The sequence below is a fragment of the Sciurus carolinensis genome, chromosome 4 (assembly GCF_902686445.1).
Source record: "Sciurus carolinensis chromosome 4, mSciCar1.2, whole genome shotgun sequence".
Lineage (NCBI taxonomy): Eukaryota > Metazoa > Chordata > Mammalia > Rodentia > Sciuridae > Sciurus > Sciurus carolinensis.
The window spans coordinates 162,501,068-162,523,473 of NC_062216.1; the positions used below are offsets into that span (position 1 = coordinate 162,501,068).

The 22,406-nt window shown below is 52.5% G+C and overlaps 1 protein-coding gene across 3 annotated transcripts in view; it reads left to right on the plus strand.

Moving 5' to 3' along the window:
• Positions 1-22,406, plus strand: part of Abtb3 (ankyrin repeat and BTB domain containing 3) — a 268,246-nt gene that overhangs the window by 170,221 nt on the left and 75,619 nt on the right. For all 3 annotated transcript variants that reach the window (XM_047551618.1, XM_047551620.1, XM_047551619.1), the window contains exon 3: positions 2,503-2,707. In XM_047551618.1, the coding sequence (XP_047407574.1) occupies positions 2,503-2,707 (205 nt within the window). The remainder of the gene's footprint in view (positions 1-2,502; positions 2,708-22,406) is intronic.

Sequence of the window (22,406 nt, forward strand, 5' to 3'; positions counted from 1 at the left end):
CTGCCCACATTGGGTGAGGGCAGACCTTTCTTACTCATTTCCCTGGTTCAAATGCCAGACTCTTCCAGAACCATCCTCACAGACATACCCAGAAATAATGCCTTACTAGCTATCTGGGCATCCCCTAGTCCAGCCAAGTTAACATCTGTAGTTACATGGCTAACTGACTGTCATCAACTCAGCCCCTGCACCTGCTGTCCAGGTATTAAGCCCCTGGATTATACTCTAGTTAGCTTGTCCTAGTGCGGCCTTGGGACTCAGGTGACTCCGAGGTTTTCTTTCTTCTGACAACTCTTATCAGACACAGTGACTGCCTGGGATCTTGCCTTAAGAAGGATTTCGAAGCTACCTCTGCACTCAGTAGGAAAGAGCTCCGAGGACTTTCCATAGCCAACTCTCCTTAAAGAGGGCTAACGGCCCCACTGTCAATCATATTTTGAGGTAGTGCTCCCCACCTTGGGACACAGGACCCTAGGAAGGGAGTTCTAAGTCTCCAGAGGAGAAGCTCCTGCCTCTCGTCCTACCACACTTACTTGGGTGTAGACGACGGGCAAAGGCATAGAAAGCTTCAGTGGGAGGGTGAACGCTGGGTTTCTGCTGGAAAATGACGCACGGGCACAGGGAGACTGAGGCCATATCAGAGATTGTGTTAGGGGTCGCCAGAGAGACAGCCGATTGTGTGTGTGTGTGTGGAGAGACAGGGTGAAAAAAAAATTATTTTAAGGATTGCATCACTTGGTCATAGGGTCGCAAGTCCAAAAGTTACAAGGCAGTCAGACCAACAGGCGAGAAATTCTAGTAAGAGCTGATGCTGCGGCCGGGAGCAGAATTCCTTCCTCTTTGGGGAACTTCAGTCTTTTAACTCCTTTACCTGATTGGATGAGGTCCATTCACAGTGTGGAAGGCAATCTGCTTTACTCAAGTCTAATGATTTCAATGCTAATTACACCTAAAAACAATACCCTCATAGCAATATATAGAGCAGAGTGAGACCAAATGACTGAGCACCACAGCCCAGGCACATTGACACATCAAATTAACCACCACAGGCAATCTAGGTGAGTGTGCCCCAAAGTGTGCAACACAGTTGTGCATGAGATGATTTTAAGTGGGATGACTCAGTGCGTTAAATATCATCTATCACAGAGAGATTCTTCTCCATTCATTTTCATCCTAGTTACTTTAAGAAGAAAGACTCCATTGGATATGAGCCCCTGACCCCTCTCTAACTCTTACTATTTGGAATAAAAGAAAAAACAGGACCAAAATTCAGCTAGAAATGAAGTACACTGCTCTGTTTTCACCGGATTTACTTTTCCAGTGACCTTCTATTTATGGCCATGGACTGATATTCCATTCATGATAGTGACGTAAGTTTCCTTTTTTAGATAGATATATTTAAATAAAACAAAATGAGCCCATTTCACTTCAATTAAAGAATTGTAAAAGTGGTACTTGGGTACAGATACACCCAAGAAGGTGGCCTGCAAATTACCCAAGTTTGGAAAGCACCATCTTAGCCAATAAAAGTCAGGACTCCCCAGGCCAGCAGCCCCTCCATGGGAAGACCCTCCCGTGGGAACAATGTGGGAGCAGGAAGCTTGGGTTGGATTAAGGAGAAGTTTAGTTTCTTTCTGAGAAAGCTAGAGAAAAAGCAGAAGGTTGCCCAAGGCTTGCTGGTGCCAAGATGAGTGAGGCAGAAGCTCTCTCCTCAAGGAACACGGCCAAGTATGTGGATTCTGGAGCCAGACTCCCTGGTTTAAACCTGACTCTGCCACCTGTGTCTCTGTGGCCTTGAGAAGTCGTTGAACCACTTTGGGCCTCTGTTTCTTCATCTGTAAAATGGGTTCATCTAGGTACCTACTTGACAGTAGGAATCAAAGTGCTGAGAACTGTCTGGCACAGAGGAAGCATCACATTAGAGTGAGGTGTTGTCCCCAGGAAAGACTGACAAGGAACAAGGCCACTCTAAGGCAGCACCCCACAAGCCTTGATGAGGAAAGTACAGCGTGATCACCGAGGCAGGAGGAGGGTGGCTCCCAGATGGTTTCTTGGAGGAATTAACATACACACAGATATCTGGAAGACCAGTAGGCGTTGGCCTAGAGAAGAGGAGGGGAGAATGTTCTGGAAAGAGCAAATAGTATATACATAACTTCAGAGGCAAGAGGGAGTGTGACCCATTCTTGTGTCTGCAGATGACTTTAGCCACATCATAGGCAAGGGAGCTGAGCACAGAGGGCGGCCTGGGCCTTGCGTTCCATAAGGGCAGGAGCAGTGGCCCCGGCAGCCATCTGTGCTTGACACAGCTCGCCAGGTCCGTAAACCCTCAACAGTCACATGATGAACGAATGTTCTCCTGAGTGTGACCTGGAGGTCCCCTGGGACCACCTCAGTTAAGGAGGGACCCCAAGGATCAGAGTCTCCATAGAAATTTTCAGGTACAGCTTCTCCACAAGCCTTGTCTGCCCAGAGGATCTGAACTCTTGCTTCTGTCCACAGGTGACCTGGTGTCCCGCGCCATGCATCACCTGCAGCCCCTCAATGCCAAGCACCACGGCAACGGCACCCCCCTGCACCACAAGCAGGGGGCGCTCTACTGGGAGCCCGAGGCCCTGTACACCCTTTGCTATTTCATGCACTGCCCGCAGATGGAATGGGAAAACCCCAACGTGGAGCCTTCCAAGGTCAACCTGCAGGTGGAAAGGTAAGACGGGCCTCGCCCCCAGTGACCAGGGAGAAGCTGCCCTGGTCAACCCAGCCTGCTACTCCAGGGAGCCGTGCGGGTGCATGAGGGGAGGGCGCTGGGGTAAGAACTTCCCAGTTGCCAAAACTTGCTGGAGGGGTCCAGAGGGAAACCTTACGTCCTAACGGGGTATCTTAGAAGCAGGGGTCTTTGAAATGGGTTTTTATTGGATAAAAATGGCCTTGGTCAGAGGAGTGGGCCTGCAGATCCAGGGATGAGGGCCTCAGGGGTGCTGCCGGCTTCCTTGTGGGTGGAACTTGTCTCCATCCTCCTCACCTGGGCTTCCACGGGGAACCGGAAGCACCAGCTCAGCTGGAGGGGGCCTCTCGGGGGGCAGGGGGCTGGGCCACTCTGGGGTGGGAAGGAGCTGGCACGGCCTGGGAGGGGCCCGGCTCTGCGGCTCCCAGCTCTGCCCCTCCGCTTCCATGCGGCCCAGCCTCCCCTTCTGTGTATCAGGGCGGAAGCAAGCTGGTCCCGAGGTTTCCTCCCATCTGGAAATCCCAGGACTCTCTGGGGACACTTTCACCCTCTGACACAGGGCTTCAGAAACAGCCCCAGGAGCAGCTGCCGCCACGAGCTGTCCCCTCCCTTCCCTCTTCCTTCAGCAGCGGGTTCATGGAGCCTCTTTCCATAGTGACTCACAAACGGGGTCCCGGCCTCCACGCTGGCCCTGTTTGCTCTAAGTACTATGGGAGTGACCCCAGTTTACCAAAAAGAGAAGTTGGGAGAGCAGGCTGTGAGGCCCAGACTCGCTGGGCTCAAGTCCAAGCTCTTCTAACGAAAAACTGAGGGGTCCTGGGAAAGTTCCTTAAACTCTCTGGGCCTCAATTTCTTCATCTGCAAAACAGGGATACAAAGAGTAAATCCTGTGTAGAACCGTTGGAAAATTAAATGAGTTGAGCAGTGCCAGTAGCCACAAGCGCCTGATAAGTGTCAGCCTTTATTATTGTCGTTGTACTGCTATGTGTGCAGAGCTGGGCACCTCCCGGAATGGGCTCAGTACAACTTTCCTTTCTCAGTTCCCAAAGCTCACTGGTTCTCAAAAGCCCACGGGTCACTCTTTCTGCCGGAAGAAACTGGGCTCCCGCACAAACCCCTGCCTGTCTCTGGACTTGCGGTTAAGAGAAGAGGGTGGAGCCCGGGCCAGGCAGAGGTTGCTTCTTGATTTTGGAGAATCCCGAGTTAGCATCCATAGGTCCGTCCAGTGTGGAGCTCGCATGTCAGGGGTTACGCAGGTCCCTCAGTGTCCAGGTCAAATCAGTGGGCATCCAGCGCATATGTTCATGTTCAAACATGCCCCCATGAAATGCCCCTGGTCCCTGAGCAAAAAAGTCATCTGAGTTAGACACCAATACTTTGCTTTCCCTGACTGGCATCCCAAGGGATGAGGGAATGGAAGGCACTGGCCTCAGCCCCGGGGCACCAGATGCGTCAGCCCCTGCTCCCAACAGGAGCATGACACTCTGGACCCCCATCTCCCTGCAGGGGAGCCCCTCCATCTCCAGCCAGACCCTGCCCACCGTAAGCCTCCTCGTCCACTCAACCTTGCCCTCTGGCTTCCACCGTCGAGTCTCACACTCTGCCTGCCTCTGCTCATAGCACCTTATTTTCTGCCTAGCATGGAGATTTTAAATTATATATGTATTTCCACGGCTGTGTGTTACCTGTAAGCTTCATGAGGGCAGACAACACGTGTGTTTGGGCCATTACTCCACAGCCGAGGCCAAGCTCAACACCTGGAGCAGCGGGGGAAGCAACAGATGTTTGTAGAATGAAGTAATGATTTTTGACTGTTTCTTGAGTTTTTAAAACCTGTGAGATGCTCGTGGGTAGAACTTGTCTCCAGAAACCTTGGAAATAAGAAGGCAGGAAGGAAGGAAAGAGGAAGGAAGGAAGGAAGGAAAGATGGAAGGAAGAAAGGAAGGAAAGCAGGCCTCAGATAAATTTTGTAAGATTGGGGCTGGGGAGATAGCTCAGTTGGTAGAGTGCTTGCCTCACAAGCACAAGGCCCTGGGTTCAATCCCCAGCACTGCAAAAAAATAAATAAATATAATAATAATAATAATAATAATTTTGTAAGATTTATGATTATGTAATTTCCAAATAGCAAGGATGAATGTAAATGCAATCGGGTGTTTCATCACCCTAGGTAGCTGGTCATGTTGGGAGGAGCAAAGGGCAGCTTTACTCGGAATACGAGACAACTAGGTAGCTCTGGGCACCCCCAATCTTCTTGCAAACAAAGCAGGATTTATGCACACACAGGAACTGCTCTCAGCCCTTTGGCAAGCAGGAAGTAGCAACAGATGTGGCCAAATGCCTGCCAGAGGAATCTCAGCCGCAAACATGGGTGTACGATCAGTCACCAACTGTTTATGAATGAATGCTGAGAAACAAAATGGTTTTAACAAATGAAGGAATTTACACTTGAAGAAACTGAGCTCATAAAGCCAATGGAACAGAACATTAGGAGCTCATGGCACCCAAATACATCTTCCGAGCTATTTCCTGTACTAAAATGTCACCCCAACCCATGGTCACTTAACATGTTTTTCATCTGTGACCTGTGAGGACTGAGATTCGAATCTCAACATAGTCCCATGACAGAGCAGGGTGACACAGAGCATCCAGAATGTAACTTAGAACTCGACTCCACTCTTTTTCACCAATATCGGCACGTGGCGGGGAGGATGTGTCCTCGATACCAGTAGCACTACCAGTCAGGATGCTTGGTCACCAAAGCTGACCTGCGGTGGCAGCTTAAAGCAGAAGGGAAGCCTCAGGGAGGCCTGGCGTGGGCAGCAGGTTAACAGACACTTTGCGCTTCTGCATGAGAATTTGACCTTGGGTTAATTCTCTAGCTCTGTTCCCCTGGAAACCTGATAAAAATTGCAGTTTCTAGGCAACCTTGCTTACAGTCGGAACAGGCCCAGATTGGTACATTGTATCTGACCTGGTAGTACTAGAAATGCTTGATAAAGAGCCAGAGCTTTGGGCTCCTCTGAATTCACTGGCACTTGTAACTGGCTATGTCCTTCAAAGGGACCTTGGAAGATAATTCTGCAGAGTTGTTAAAGGAGATATTGGGATTTGTAAACCAGGACAGCTCTACAGCTACCCAAGGGGATCTCATCTCCTTGTACCTGAGGGTCCTCTGGGCTGAAAGACTTCTTCCTGTAGGCAGTGACCAGCTCGGAGAGGGCTGGGCAGAGGGGAAGAGACCAGATCTCCATAGAGGCATAAACAGGCAGTGGGAGGCCTGTAGTGTTTAATGAGCATCTACTACATGCCTGTTGCATCCTGTGTGAGGCACTTCACATTCCGATTAGCTGAATCCGCCCCTCAGCCTTGTGAGCTAGGAGCATCCTTATCTGCTGGTGAGAAAATTAAATCTTTGACCCTTCACTGTTACTTAGTAGGAAAATACTATTTGGAAGCTAAGGATCTTGGTAGCACATTGATAAATATCTACTTTTTAAATTGATGAAAATAATGCTATTTACAGGATGCAGTATGTATTTCAATACATATATACATCTGTTAGACAGGGGGAATAAATTTTGAATATTTTTATATTCTGGAGCCAGAATACATGGGTTAGTGTCCTGGTTCTAATACTCAATAGCTGTGCGACCTTCAAAATGTTACTTAACCACTCTGAGACTCACTTTCCTCATCTTTAAAATGGGAGAATCTACGTCAGAGAACTGTTAGGACACTGTTTGGTGTTCATATATTTAAAGTTCTTAAAACTCAGGACGCTTTAGGCGGTTTTAAATAATGTCCGTTATTATTCTCACCGCTGTGGCGTTTATTACCTGGAGGTTTATGATAACAGGGCCTCTCCGGGGATCCGGGGCTCTTGTTAACATGTGGGTTCTACTCCTCAGGCCTCAGGGTGGTACCTGAGTCTCCATTCCTAACAAGCTCCAGGGACAGGGCCGTGAATACCAGGGATTCTCGTTCTTCGCGTCTGTCATGTCTTCACTTCCCAATCCACACTCGCTTCCAAAAGTAAGCTACACGAAAGCAGAGATAAGCCTGCGACTTGTGTCACCCGCCAGAGCTTAGCCCATCACAGGTGCTCCCGAGCGTGTCCTGCAGTTTGGGGGCTGGATCGAGCCTCGTGGGGGCCTCAACTGTCCTGACCTCTGCAATCACCGGAATGCATGGCCAGAGGCCAGGCGTGGCCCTGGGGGGCTTCGGAGCAGCTGCCGCCAAGGGACAGCTCTGAGCCTACAAGTTTAATGATCACGCTCAGCCAAACGAGAAGGCCCAGCTCCTCTTCCGTGGCTCAGGGATGGCAACTTAGTGACAAGCTGTGGAAAGGAAAGGCCAGGCAGGAAGTGACAGGTGTCGTCCTTGGGGACAGCATCGGGCAGATCCTGAACTTCTCCACCTTCGCGCTGCCAAACACCTCCGGCCTCCGGGGCTTGACAACCAGCTTCGACTCAGGCGCCTGGGAATTCTTCCCAGCCGAGGGGGAGAAATGGCTTCTGACCTCAGGACCAGCTGAGGGGTTCGGGATCAAGAGTGGCCTGACAGGCAGCTTCAGTCTGGCCGGCTGCACGGCCACCCTGCTGTGTTCCAGGATCCAGGTCTTTTCCGAATCCCACTAAACTGGCTCCCATAGCTGTCTGATCTAGCCTGGGTGCCAGCTGCTCCTGGTTTGGGGGAAAAGAGACGGACAACTGGACTTTTATGACATGAAGACTAAAGGACCAGAGCTTCCCTGTCCAGCATGGTAACGCCTAGCCATGGGCAGGCATTTATACTTCAGGGTGTAAAGATCAAACCACACTAATGCTCAGTTCCTTGGTACCACCAGCCTCCGTTCAAATACCTGAAAGCTGCAGTAGCTGGTGGTTCTTGCATCGGACATTTCCAGCACCCCAACGCTAGACCAGAGACCCCGCGCAGGAGTGCCCTCTTTTAGGAAAAGTCGTGGCAATCAGTCTTCCCAAGCAACCAGGAAGGAGCCACGGGAGAGGCAAGGGACCAGCTCTCCCCCTGAGCCTCTGCTCTGGCCCATGTTGCATCATCTCGAGCTCAGTTTCTTGAAGCCTGTCATCGCCATCAAATTTTGTCAGGTTTCTCTGAGAGCCCACGCTCTCTAGTAAGCATGTGAGCTTGTGGAATCCTCACAGGAATCCAGTGGGTCTCTTGGCGACACTGTCTCCCATTGCTATCCCAATCTTGCTGATGAGAAACCTCAGGCTCAGAGAGGTTGTGCCATTTGCTCAGGTTACACAGCACATCAGGGCAAAGCTGAGGTGCAAAGTCAAGATGCTCGAGTCCTCCTGAGCTCACTCTCTACCCCTGTCACACCCAGCGGACAGGAGGGACAAAAGGGTTCCCTAGGAAGGTGAAAAGCTGCAGATCTGTGGCCAGGAACATCCTTGCCTTATATGCTTTCCTCTCCCTCTTTTTATTTCCTTCTCCATTTTTCTTTGGCCTAAGGTCTCAACGAATATTGCTAATATAAATAGAATAATGATCATTGAATCACTTTATCTGACTGGACAATGGTTAAAAACCTTTGAGAAACTTGCTACTCTCTTAAATTGCTGTATAGGTAAACACAGAAAGCTGGGCCCAGGGGTGCACGCCTCTGATCCCGGCGGCTCGGGAGGCTGAGGCAGGAGGATCTGTTTTAGTCAGCTTTTTCACTGCTGTGACTAAATGACCCGACCAGTACAATTATAGAGGAGGAAAGGTTTAATTGAGGGCCCACGGTTTCAGAAGGCTGGCTGCATTCCTCAGGGCTCAAGGTGAGGCTGAACATCATGGTGGGAGAGTGTGGTAGAGGGAAGCAACTCACATGATGATCAGGAAGCAGAGTGAGACTCCACGCTCCAGATACAAAATACATACCCCAAGCCTCGCCCTGATTCCCACCTCCTCCAGCCACATCCCACCTGCCTCCAGTGACCACTCAGTGAATCCCATCAGGCATCAATCCACTGATGAGGTTAAGACCATGACCCGCTCGTTTCTCCTTCAAAGCTTACACTGTCTCACATGTGAGTTTTGGGGGGACGTCACATTTAAACCCTAACAGGATCCCAAGTTCAAAGCCAGCCTCCAACTTAGCGAGGTCCTATGCAACTCAGTGAGACCCTGTCTCCAAATAAAATACAAAAAAGGGTTGGGGATGTGGCTCAGTGGTTAAGCGCCCCTGGGTTCAATCCCCAGTACAAAAAAAAAAAAAAATAGAATCTGCAAGTTTTATTTTTAATTGACAACTACTAATTATATGTCAGTGGGGCAGAAGATAATGTTTCAGTACTTGCATAACTTATGGAATGATCAAATCAGGCTGATTAGCATATCCCATCATCCCAAATGTTTGTCATCTCTTTGCAAGCATTTAAAACCCTCTCTCAGAGACTCCGAAGTAAGCAATGCGTTATTATTATTAATCACATCTCCGAGCTGTGCAGATCACAGAACTCACTACTCCTGCCTAGCTGGACGTCACCCGGCACCTGCTGACCTCCTCCTGCCCACCACTGACCACTGCCAGCCCCTGCCACCACGGTCCTCCTCTCTGCCCTGCCATCCCACCTCCTCTTAGATCTTTACCTCAGTGTCACTTAAGCTTTTCATTTACTTTACTTAAATCTTTTCATTATTTTTGTTTATTGTTAAACATCTTCTCCATGATCCGTCCATGCAGTAGCAAAGAGCTAAGGCTCATTGAATTCCTACATCGGGCCCTGTTCTTGGTACTTTCCGTGAATCGACTCATGCATCCCTCCTGTGACCCATCAGGATATGATTGTGGTCATGCTGATTTTAAAGATGGGGAAAGGGAGGCAGAGAGGATGGGCAATTTGCTCCCGAGGCGGCCTGTCCCCAGAATCCACTCCCTTAACGGGGGCACCTGCTGCTCCGTGTCTGGCCGTGTGCTGGGGAGGGCCGAGCCCAGGAGGCCTCACAGCCAGGATGCAGGGGAATCGCAAGTGTCCCAGGGAGGCAGAGAGGCCCTGCTGGGCACATCCAGGACGGCAGTATTGGGACCAGACTTGGAAAGGTGGAGAAGATCAGGCAGTGAGTGGCCGAGGCTCCAGGTGGGAAACCTGAAGCCACACGCCGGGGTGAGGAGGGCACAGCCCCGCGAGGAAGATTCAGGTCAGGGCTGGAGTGGCCCCGGGTGGGTGGCAGAGGTGCAGCTGTTCAGCCAATTGCTGAAGCGCTTCTCCATGGGTCAGTAAGCGCCACGTCCCTGCAGTGCCCTCCCCCACAGTGGGTGCGGCTTGGCATCCAGCCCTGTCGGGGACCTCAGGTGCCCTGTCTGCACTGAGGGCGTAGGAGCTGGTTGGTGCCTGGCCTTGCTGGTAGTTAAATATTTTAGAATACCCCCCTGCATTGAAAGCGTGCCGGAGAACACGGTGGCCTGCAGCGTCACGGGGCCATCGTGCCCGCAGCAGCCAAATGGGGCAAAGGCTGGACAAGGGGAGAGGCAGGCCTAAAACGCAAACCCTGCTCCTCCCTCAGGACCCTGCCGCCCCTCGTCCCTGCGGTGGGGCCCGCCCACCGGCCTCTGGCGGGGAAGGCCGCCCCTTCTCCACAAGCCTGTGGTGGGCAGCTCCCACAGCTGTCCAGAGCCAGCGCGCACCAGGCCCCAGGACCCGCGCTTCTCCAGATCCCCCACCTCAGCGTCCCCGTCACCCTCTGAGATACTGTCATTCTGCCTGTTTTACAGATGGGGAGTGAGAAGGTCAAGGACGTACCCAAGGTCCCAGAGCTAAGGCAGGGCTGGGCAGGAAGCTGAGCCCTGAACGGTGATTCCAGAGCCTGTGTCCCCTCGGTCACCTCCCTGTGGCCCTGCCACTGCGCTGGCATTGTCCGTTGCCTTCCATGGAAGTCTGTCTCTGCGGACCCGAGCTCCTCAGAGGCAGGGTGGGGGCGTTGGTCATCTCGTGCTCTCTCTGTGGGGCAGCCAGCCCGGCCTGGCATCGGGTGGGTGAGAGACAGCAAGACCAGTCTGGGACACGGCTGCCAAGGGGACAGGGACAGATGTAAGAACCTATTAGAAGTTTCTCTAAAGAGTCCCGCAGAGACGACGGAAGCCCCTGTCTGATGGGTGCCATCCTCTGTGTCTCTCGGGGGGACCTGTCCCTGTTGGCCCCATCCCTACCCCTGAAGGGTCCCCAGGGAAACCACATTGACCTCCAGAATTGTTGGCTCTTCCTCATTTGCCTGGAACTGGCGGTCCCTTGGATGCTCCATATTTGGAGCCGAGGTCACTGTGAACACTCTGGAAAAATCTTTTCTTAAAAACAAAAAAGAATTTGCAAAAATGAGCTCTTAAAGCCACCCAGTGCACACTGAGAGCTGGCCAGGGCAGGGCAGGGCCCAGGCAGGAGCCCAAATGCCCCGGAGCAGAGCAGCCTGCAGAGAGGACACGTCTCTGAGCAGGGCTATCCCCGGCCAACAGCCTCTGTGCCAAGCTTCCACTTTATTTTTATTTTATGCTTTCAGAAATAGCGATATCAATAGCGGCCAACACGGAGCCGGGGTTCATGTGGTGGGAAATGGCCAGGCGGTAAATCTGGTCACTTGCTCCGTAGACAGATCTGAGTTGATTTTACGTTCTTCAAAGTCTGACATTGCAAACAGCCTCCTCGGGTCTGCGATTTTCCTGGGGTTTTATTGATTTAATCATGTTCCCTCCTTCCGTTTTACTCTCCTTATGGACTGCATCTTTCTTTACAACTACAATACGGGGTGCTGTAAATTCCCATCTTTATACTATCTTGTCTTCCCCCTCCCCCCGAAAAGGTATATATATTCCCATTTTTTTAATTTTGAAAAATATAAGAAAGATTAAAATTACCTACAATTCTGATCCCCAGATGTAGCCAAAATTAGTACTTAGTGTAGTATCTTTTTTTAAAATGCAAATAGTGAAGGCTTTTTAAATGTTTGTACTATGTATGTATAACTTTATATCTTTTTATTTCCCTTAATAGCATACAATAAGCATTTCGTAGTACTGCTACAGAACATTCATACACATCATTTTTAATGACTGCAAAATATTCCACCTTCGGAATGGACCATAATTTTCTAATGGTTCCTGGGTTGCTGGTCATTTGGGTCGTTTCCAATTTGTGAACTGCTACTCTTTCAAAACTGCCCACAGTAGCACAACTAAGCTATCTATGGAGAGGGATTGGGTATAAAAAGAGTAGTCTTTTGGAGGGAAGCAACTGAGGAGTTAATCCTTGGGGCCTCTGATGGCAAGAAATTGCGGAAGGAGAGCCCGGGAAGGGAGCCCTGCCCGGCCATTCCCACGCCTCTCCTTTTGCAAAGAGCAAGGCCTTGTGGGAATCCTAAGGAAAAATGACGCCCGCCTGGCCTGTGAGCTTTCCTCCCGCAGTGACGATCAGAATCCCCTGAGTGAGCACATCCTGGCTCCAGGGATGTTCCACCCCTGGATCTCCCTGGAGTCTCCCCCAAAGCTGGGAGGTGGGGACCTCAGACAGGGTTTCTTCTCCCATCTCGAGAGACTGGTGCTAGAAAAGCCATGAGCTTGACCCCCGTCGTGCCGTGAGTGGCCCCGCTGCATCCGGGGTCTGCTCCAGGGAGCCCTGGGGATCCCCGCCCCTCTCGCTGAACCGTGTGGTGTTCGAGGGAAGAGCACGTGAACACCCTGGGAAGGCAGAGCTCGCCTTGTTCTTTTGTACGAGGTTCATGGCACGCACTTGACCACGTCTGTAGACGAGAAGACCCGGCGACTCCAGGAGGCGTTTATGGGGTGGCCGCACTTGCTCGTTTACGATCCTAGACTTAACGTCTCTGGCCCGCGTTATGTTTCCCCCTGGGTCCAGGAACATCCCCTGTGAAGCCTCCTTAGTTCTTGCACGCCACTGTGAGGAATTTGGTCAAGATTCAGCCAGTTGGGTTCCGGCCTGCCCAGGAATGTAGGCCCAGGGAGGAGCCGGATCCTTCCCCAGGCCTCTGTTCTCCTCTCACTGCCAAGTTCACGTGCAAGGCTGCGGCACCCCTCTGCAGTCCTTGGACCCCCTGCTCTGTGAGTCTCTGGCCTAGGGGCCCCGCACAGCAAGGCGTGAGTGAGAAAGGAGACCTGTAAGTGGCAAAACCGAGGACCAACCTGAGACCCCCGGCTGCACCTCCCCTGCTCTGCACTGCCCCCTCCCGGCGGTCCTGTCCTCCTTGGGACCCCAGAGCACTTTAGAAGCACGTCTCCCAAGGCACATTTCATGGTCCACCCCAGACCTTGGTCACCTGCCTTCTTCCTCGATGGCCACCTTAGGCCCTGATGCACGAATCCAAGTCCTCCGCTAATAAGCCTACGTGCAGCCCAGGCCAGGCAGACATGTGCGATTGGAGACGCCCTGGAAAATCAGGGCCGTGTGGCCACACTAAGCCCATTACTAGATGGAACACCGCGGCCAGGTTTTATGCCCTATGCCCTCCAAAAATCTCAACACAGACCGTTGCCCCAAGAGACAGTGGCAGACAGCGAACCCGGTGCGTGCTCGGCCCGCTCCCGGGGGCCCCTGCTGCGCATGTGTTGATGATTTCCCGGGTCCATCCTGCACGCTCCCTCCTCTCTGCCAACTCCCCGGGTACCAGTTCACACGGGACCCCTAAACTAGCCCTGCACTGCCTCACCGGATTCCTCTGCCAGGGTGCTTTCTGCAGACCCCTCTCTCTCCCCATCCTGGGCTCAGTCCCCGAGGCCACTCCACTCCCCTCAACCGCAACAGCAACTTCGTTGTCTCACAAGGCTTGGGGCATCCCTGAGGTGGTGAAGGGCTCTTGGCTCATGCTTTCCAGTAGACCCTGCGTTCACTGAGGACCGGGGCCTCTGCACTATCACCAAGGTCAGAAGCACCTACATGGTGGCACTTATTTGTTCATTCATCCATTCAGCAGCTATTTATAGCACATCTACCATAATGCCTGCCTTCCTGGAGCTTACATTTTACCAAAGAAGACAGGCAAGGAACAAATGCATAAATAATAAAATATAAGGCACAGATTGGTGGCATACGGAGAAATAAAGCAGGTATTCAAACAAGGTACAAGTGGTGACAGGTGCTATTTTTGCTAGGGTGATCTAAGGAATTAGCAAGCTATGCAGATCTCTCAGGACAGATCTTGGCAGGCTTAGAGAGCAGTAAGTGCAAAGGTCCTGGGGCAAGAGCATGCTTTACGTGCACAAAGAACAGCAAGGAGCCTGGAGCAGAGCAAGTGAGGACAATTGGTAGGAGGTGAAGTCCAAGGTAGTCAGGGTCAGTTCCTGCAGGGCCTTTTAGGCATGCAAATGAGCTTGGTTTCTATTGCCTGAGTGGTGTGAGGCTCCATAAAGGTTTGTTAGGTTGAATTCTTTGAGATGAATTGCACTAAAATGACTTGGGTCTCATTAGGACAGACAGCCGACAATTTTTGGACCTTGCAATTTCCTCCATCAGCCCGTATCATCTACAAACTCGGGAGTCTGACGAACAATCCCTTTTAGCAGCTTCAGCACCTAGTCTGTCCTGGGACTGGCACCGTCGTGCAAATGGTTTCTGCAGCCTTTCGCCTTGTACCTCTTTTGCCAGCCCCTCCCCCATGCCCCAGGTCTGGCACAGGGACGTCTGCCCTGAACAGCAGCGTGATCCCAATGCAGTCCATTATTTCCATTTCCTTTCTGTCTTTCCCAGCATCTAAAAAGTCTTTGAGGGTCACTGGGATTTATTCTGAGCCCTTGGCAGAGTCCCGGGCCTGACTTTTAACCCAGTTTTTACCCACGCCTGGTTCTCATTGAATCGCAATTATGTGGAATTCCTATCCTTAATGCAACTGGAAATGAGCCACATGTTGCTATTTTTATCATTTGACTGCATCTTTAGAACCCATTTCAGTGTATTATGCCCCAGAGGAAGGTGGGAAACCACCAGAATTTAAGCTAAGCAAATTCACAGAATTCAATCATACGTTCATCAATCCATTTAAACACACGTTCATTTGTTCGCCTAATAAAAGCTGACTGAGGACCTGCAGGTGAGCCCTCCCCACAGGGAGCCTCCAGTCTGGTGAGGAGAAACAACAGACCAGGGAGTTAATATGACATGTCACCTTAGGAGTGACTAGGCCACTACGTGCCAGTCTGTAGGGTACAAACACAACTCGCCCATCCCCCCACAGTGTGGTGGGGTGCTGGTGAAGACACGTGACCGCAGCCACACCATCTGAATAGTGTGGTGCACAGGTTGTGTGTGTGGTGGGGGCGTCTGGAGGGGCGGAGACTAACTGCATTGTGGGAGCGCGGCCCTTGGGGAGCCCCTGTCCAGAGGGCGTGATATCTGATCAGTATCTGGAAAGATGGATAGAGAGGGTGGGAGGAAAAAGGAAACAGCAGCAGGAAAAGAAAGAGAGGCGATGAACGCAGAATGTTCCAGAAAGGACTGATCAGTTAGTGTGACTGAGCATGTGGGTGCTAAATAGACTCCTCAGGGTTGAGAGGAAGTCTAAAAGTCACGTGGCCCAGTGTTCATTTGCATCTCTGCCCCGCCCCCAACATCCTCCCCAGGGCTTGTCCAGCCCAGGCTCCGCCCTAGGCCCATCCCAGCTTCCGAGCGCCAAGCACTCCCCTGTCTGACCTACAGGGAGCAGAGATCCCTCTGGAGCTTTCCGCTGGGCCTGGGGCTTGCAGAACTGATCCATTCCTAATCCAGATGCAGTTCCTCACTGCTCAGAAACTTCCTGAGCACCTTCTGTGTGCCAGGCAAGGCTGCAGGGCCCATGTCACCCCGTTTCCAGAGTGGAGCCCTAGAGCTCATTAACCATGTGACTTGCTGAAATTTGGCCATTGGCCCCATTACCTTGCAGCACCAGGATTAAAACCCCAAACCGTCTGGCTCCAGAGCCTGCATTCCTGGGGGATAGCTATCAATTTAACTCAACCTTTATTTAGCACCTACTCCTACAAAATCCCCTGTCCTGGATATTAAAGAAGGAGGTGCCAAAGATGAGTCACCATGGTCTCTTCAAGGGCTGTGGACAGTGCAGACCACACCCAGTTCCGGGCATTATGCGTATTTGGCGTTGGCTTGTAGCCTCGCTACTGCAAAAAAAAGGCGTGACTTTTGTTCAGTGCTGTGCACAAGCCTCTCCTGTTTGTAGTGCTGGGGTGGAGTCCACGCCTGGGAGAAGAAAATGCAGGGTATGAAAATGCCGGCAGGGGATGGGCCTGGAAAGGTGGACGGGGAGCAACTGGTGTGTCCGATCAGATCGAGTGGAACGAGGCTTCAACGTGGACACATCCCAGTGATGAGCAGAGGAATTTATAGCAAGGCCCAGAGGCCGGAAAGCGGGAAGCAGACTGAGAACAGGTGGAGGGAGCTGACCCGGAAAGTCTGCAGACGCGCGCTGCGCAGGGCGCACGTGCGCTGGAGCGCCCCCTTCAGGCAGACTGTGGCGTTGCAGTCGCGGCTGCCGGAGGAGGAAGTGGGCAGGAGCCTGACTTTTTCTGGATCCTGTGTTATTTTTCTTAATCCAAAGCCCACCTTCATAACCATTTTGGCTACGTGTTCAATGGCGGATGCAATGAAGATGCCTAAATGCAAAGCCTCCAGAGAGCAGCACTTCCTCTCTGGTCCCTTGCTGACCCCCTGACCCTCACTCCTCAGGGGAGGGAGGTGTCCAAGCGGGAGGTGACACTGTGCCTTGCCCACTCCCCTGGCCCCCGGCTCCCATAGGACCAGCTCCTGCACCCCAGCCAAGTCTCCACCGACTTCCCCACCTGCACCCCTGGCGGGAGGCTCCGACTGGCCAGGCCTGCGCCTGCCTTGAGATTCACTCTGACTGTCCCTTGCTTGGGTGGCAGTCACTCTGCCCCCACCCAGGACTGTCCCAGGACTCAGCCCCTTGCCTTGGAGAGAGGAGCACAGGTTCTCCTGAGAAGGGCCGAGCCTTGCTCCCGCCCCCGACTCACCTGAAGAGTTTGCTGGTGGAGACGGAGGAGTTGCCCTCCGTGGTGCCCCGGCCTCCACCGTCCCTTCCTGGACAGCACAGCTACAGAAAGAGCCCGCTGACCATCCATTTATGAGGACCACACACTCCCCTGCAGGTTCCCATCATGGCGCCCTCCAGCCTCAGCAGAATGGGAAGTAGCCAATGTGAAGTCAGAGAAGTACACTGCCCACAGCCTCTCCTCGTGCCACTGGAGAGCCCACAGGTCTGCTCGACGGCCACCTGGCTTTAGGCGGACACTGAGACGCCTCTTTTCTTTCCCTTCTCTCTTCCTTGATTTAAGCCTCAGGGGAGGAGGGTCTTTTCTTTCCTGTCTTGATCTACTTTCCCTTTATTATTGTTTCTTTTGACTGGGAAATTCTGTCCCTGCCTCTTCAGAGGAGCCCCTCATCCTACATAACTGACATTTGTATTCTTATCTCCACTACTTTGGGGACTTTGGTGCAATCTGAGATCAACGATGTTTGTTTATTCACCACTTATAGCCAGTCGCACTCTGAAGGAACTTGAACTAAACTCACAGTATGAGTTAGCTATAACAGAACCACAAAACGGAGATAAGAATACAAAAACCTGTCATTAAGACCAAGGAATTCCTCTGCACCAGAAAGTCTCCTGAGATTCATTACTGGAACTGAGCACAAAATGTAGCTTTGAGTTTCCCGGCCACCAAGGAAAAAAGGGAAACAAGAGTCATATAGTGCTGATCATCTAATTTAAACACATGCTCCATAACACACACACACACACACACACACACACACACACACATGCACCATAATGTTGAGAAAACAAAGTCTTCCCAAAAGATTCTTTTCCAACTTTAGCAGTTTTAGTTCAGTTTAGTTTAGTTCTTAAGATCTTTCTAGATCACCTGGAGAACTTTAAAAATTCTGTGGTCACGTCTAAGAATAAGCGAACCGTGCTCGGGGTCTCTCGAAGTCAGCGTGGTCATGTCTAAATGACAGCATTCATTGTACAGAAGAGTCTCGTCAGGGTACAGGGATCGTGACCTTTCCCCACTCCAGCGGAGCCTGGAGTTCTGTGGCCTGTCCCTCACTCCCCAGCAGCAGGACAGGAGCGTGTCCGGTCCCAGTGACCGTGCGCTGACCGTGTGCCCCGGTGCACAGCCGGGGGCTCAGTACGGTAATGGCTGCTCACAGACCCTGGCGCCCCTCGCTCAGACCCCGCTCGGCCCCGTCAGCTTGGCACCCGCGGGGCTTCCTGGTGCTGCCCCGTATGCTCCTTTCCAAAATAGAGGTGATGATCACAGTACCCCCCAAGGTCGATCCTCTCTGTGCCAGCTTTTGGTAGAAGCACTCAGGAAATGGCAGTTGCTAAAACCTGACGATAATGACAACGGTGACGATGACGTAGGTCGTGGTTCAGGAGGGAACGTCAAATGTGAACGTCTGATATCTGCCGCGGCCCTCTTCCCGCCCGCCACGCTCCTGGGATCCTTGTCTGAGATGGTACTGACCCAAAAGCCATCCGGTGGCCACAGACCCAGCGGGAGCCACTGACCACACGTGGCCACTTAAATGAATTAAAATGCTAGTTTCTCAGTCACACCAGCCACCTTTCAGGTCTCCGCAGCCCCTGGGCCAGGGGATAGCACAGGTGGACGGCATGGTCATCAGAGCAGAAACTTCATGGGACGCAGCTCCCACGGTGTCCCCCGACCTGCCTTCTGTCCCTGTTTTTGTTCTTTCTTTCTTTCAAAACATTCTACTATTATTTTAAGCTAGAAGAGAGGTTCTCTCGTCTTTCAAGTCTGCCTTGAGACACAGGCCCCGAGGGGGCCGGATACACAGTCCACAGCCATGAGCAGCAGAGCCTGGGCCAGAGCTGCCTCCGCTCAGGAGCCTCCTGGGTCCCACGGCCGGGCCTGGGCCTTGTTCTAAAGGGTTTGGCTTGGTCGGCGTGGGCACATCCAGGTGGCCCATCCGGCTCACCCCGGATGCAGGGCAGAGTGAGTTCAGGGGCGTAGGACCAGGGAGCCATACTGTTTTCCTCAAAGTCACAGCCCAGGGACAAACTCAAGGCCACCTCTGCCTCTCCTTTATGTCCCTCTGTTTAGGTTCGTGGAAGAGATTCTGCATGGCATTTTCAAACTGATCCGCTAATTTTAAATTTCTTACTTGCGAGCAAATTTTTGACTGCTGAAGACTTTGAGATGGGTTTTGATTCCAGGAGCACCTCCCTTGTTGTCTTTCTGGGTCGACTTCATTATGATGAGCTCAAAGCCATTGTCAGCGAGTTTCCATAAGGTTAATGAACAAATTCAACTTCCTACGGTTCAGTTTACACCTTTAAATGAACACGCAGAATTCATTATAACACACATTTTAACAAATGTACTTTCTGAGACCAAATATAGAGCCTCAAGTTTTTAAGTTCCTTGGAAGATCGTGATTAAAAGGAAAAGAGACTCAAACCATGGTGACAGAAAATAGGAGAAGTAGAGGTTTGACCTACATGCAGGGACTGACATGTGTCACTAGAATGAGGTCTGGTGATGAGTGACAGCTCAGAGTAGGTGTTTAACCAAAAATTTGGTCTCATAGTAACAAAGTCTGAAAGAAAGAATCCAGGGCTAGTACCATCATGCAACTATCAGATATCCAAGTCCTCCTTCTCTTGTGGCTCTGCCTCCATCAACATGGCTTCTACCTCATGGTCCAGTTTGGCTGCTTAGGTGCCAGCCATCATGCCCACTTTCCTGTCCATAGAACGAAGGAACGCCAGAGAAATTTGGACCTCTTCCCTTTAGGGCCTTGTGTGAAAGTCTTATATATGAAACTTCTGCTCAGACTTCATCCTAAGAACCAGTCTCCTAGGTGCAAGAGAGACTTAAAAAATATAATCTTTATGCTAGGTAATCATGAGCCAATTAAAATTTGGGGATCTCATTACTAAGGAAGAAAAGAACACATGGCAGGACCCCAGCGGTCTCCGCCACCATGTGAAGGTATTCTCCGTTAATTTTTCAAAGAGAGGGTCATGGCTCACCCATTGCTTTGCATATTCTCCTCAGTCATTCTTGTGTTTCTTTTCAAGTATTTTTTCTGAGGTTTTTCCCCCTCTATGTTCTCAACTACGATTGTAACTGAGGAATGAAATGTCGGGAACTTGCAGTTTTATTCGGGAAGTCGCAAGACCCTGCCTCCTGTCCTTCCCTGCCTCTCTCCAGCATCCCCTCTCACCCGTCCATCTCCTTCCTTGCTCTCTCTTCTCCGGCCAGCAGCACCCACCTGAGTTCCTCCAAAGCCCCGTGCCCCCAGCTGCCTCTGGCCTTTGCACATGCCTCTGCCTGGAAGTGATACACTACACGGCTAAGAGCCCTGCCTCTGAGTCCAGCGACCTGCGTCTGCATTCCAGCGCTGCTGCTTATAGCTGTGTGCCCTTAGACAGGTTGCATAACCCCTCTGGGCCTCCTTTCATTATCTGTAGAATGAAGACAATAATAACACTTTAGACTTCTTGTCATTATCAAATGAGCCAAAGAAAGTACTCAGAACCATGTCCCACATAGGACAAGCCCTAAATAAGACTTTATTGAGCCTTTACAAAGTGCTAAGCACCTCACATAAATTCTCTCACTTGATCTTCCTAACCATCTTGTGGGGTGGCATTAAAATCCCTCCTGTTTTGTAGGTGAGGAAACAGAGACACAGAGAGGTTAAGTGACTTAGCCACGCTCCCACAGCTGGTGCACAGCGGAGCCCGGGCTGAAACTTCAAGGAGCCTCCCCTAACAGCCAGGCCACACGGAGGCAGGGCCCGTGTCCTCTGAAAGGCCTGGGCTGCCTCGTACAACTTTCTGGTGCTCGTTTTGGAGGTAGAGGCAGCCCTGGTGACCCCTGCGGGCCAGCCCTGGCCATTGCCTCTTGGCCTGGACCAGGCGGGCCTGCTTTCTCGGCTGCGGGAGCTGCCTGTCCCGGGGTCGGGCTGGGGGGCTCTGCCTTCTCCTGGCTGTTTACTCTCCGAGCGAGGCAGCACGCGGGCTCTGGGGCAGCCCCACACGGCCCGTGGCTCCCACTTCTGAGGCTGTGGTCCCTCCCTGGGCTGTCGGTGTCCTCAGGAGGAGGGCACTGGCCGGGCTGCTGGTCCCTGCAAGCACGTGAGAAGCAGCTCGAAGCCTGCGCTCTCCAGACCCGAGGCGCTGGGCCCTGGGTAGGCATGGAGGGAAGCCCGCGGTGACAGGAGCAGCCGGTTGAATAGTGGACCCCCAGGACAGCAGCTCCCAATACCCGGGACCCCCACCACAGCAGCTCCTGATACCCGGGACCCCAGGACAGCAGCTCCTAATACCTGGGACCCCCAGGACAGCAGCTCCTAATACCCGGGACCCCAGGACAGCAGCTCCCAATGCCCGGGGCCCCCAGGACAGCAGCTCCCAATGCCCGGGACCCCCAGGACAGCAGCTCCTAATACCCGGGACCCCCAGGACAGCAGCTCCCAATACCCGGGACCCCCACCACAGCAGCTCCTGATACCCGGGACCCCAGGACAGCAGCTCCTAATACCTGGGACCCCCAGGACAGCAGCTCCTAATACCCGGGCCCCCAGGACAGCAACTCCTAATACCTGGGACCCCCAGGACAGCAACTCCTAATACCTGGGACCCCAGGACAGCAACTCCTAATACCTGGGACCCCAGGACAGCAACTCCTAATACCTGGGACCCCAGGACAGCAACTCCTAATACCTGGGACCCCAGGACAGCAACTCCTAATACCTGGGACCCCAGGACAGCAACTCCTAATACCTGGGACCCCCAGGACAGCAGCTCCCAATACCCGGGACCCCAGGACAGCAGCTCCCAATGCCCGGGGCCCCCAGGACAGCAGCTCCCAATGCCCGGGACCCCCAGGACAGCAGCTCCTAATACCTGGGACCCCCAGGACAGCAGCTCCCAATGCCCGGGACCCCCAGGACAGTAGCTCCTAATACCTGGGACCCCCAGGACAGCAGCTCCCAATGCCCGGGACCTGTGAGCACTGTCTTTGCAGATGAGACTCTTTAAGGATCTTGAGCTGGGCAGATTATCCAGGGTCCCCTCAGTGGGTCCTGAATATGACCACGATCTTCCTTATTAGTGAGGGAGCCTCGACAGCCACAGAGGGGAGGTGACAGACTCTGGGACTGGAGTGATACAGCCGTTCCCCAGGGAATGCCAGCAGCTGTCAAGAGCCCAACGGGGCAAGAAGCAGACTCCCCGGAGCCACGGGCAGAAGCGCCTGGACTTCGGACTCTGGCCTCTAGAACGGGAGGAAATACTTTCTGCTGTGTTAAGCCACCAGGTTTGTGGCCGTGTGTCACAGCAGCCCTAGGAAACAAATATGCCCAGCAAGCAGGCTGGGGCAGGATGTGCTTCCTCACTGGCCTCCCGGTGACTGACTTTGGGGTCCCCAAAGACGGGGAACTGCATGGAACATCTAGACCAGTGCTCCTGGAGGACCAGTGCTCCTGGAGGACCAGGCCTCAGAGCTTTGCTCTTTAATCTGTGAGAGGTTAAAAGCCGATGGGGAAGGTACAGGGAGGAGGGTGAGATCGAGGGAGCACAGGGAGGTGAGTGAGGGAGCCACGTCCCAGGGCAGCAGGAGTCGGGAGGAGAAATGCAGTCCTTCTGCGGGATGAGAAGGAGAGGGCTGGGCACGCGC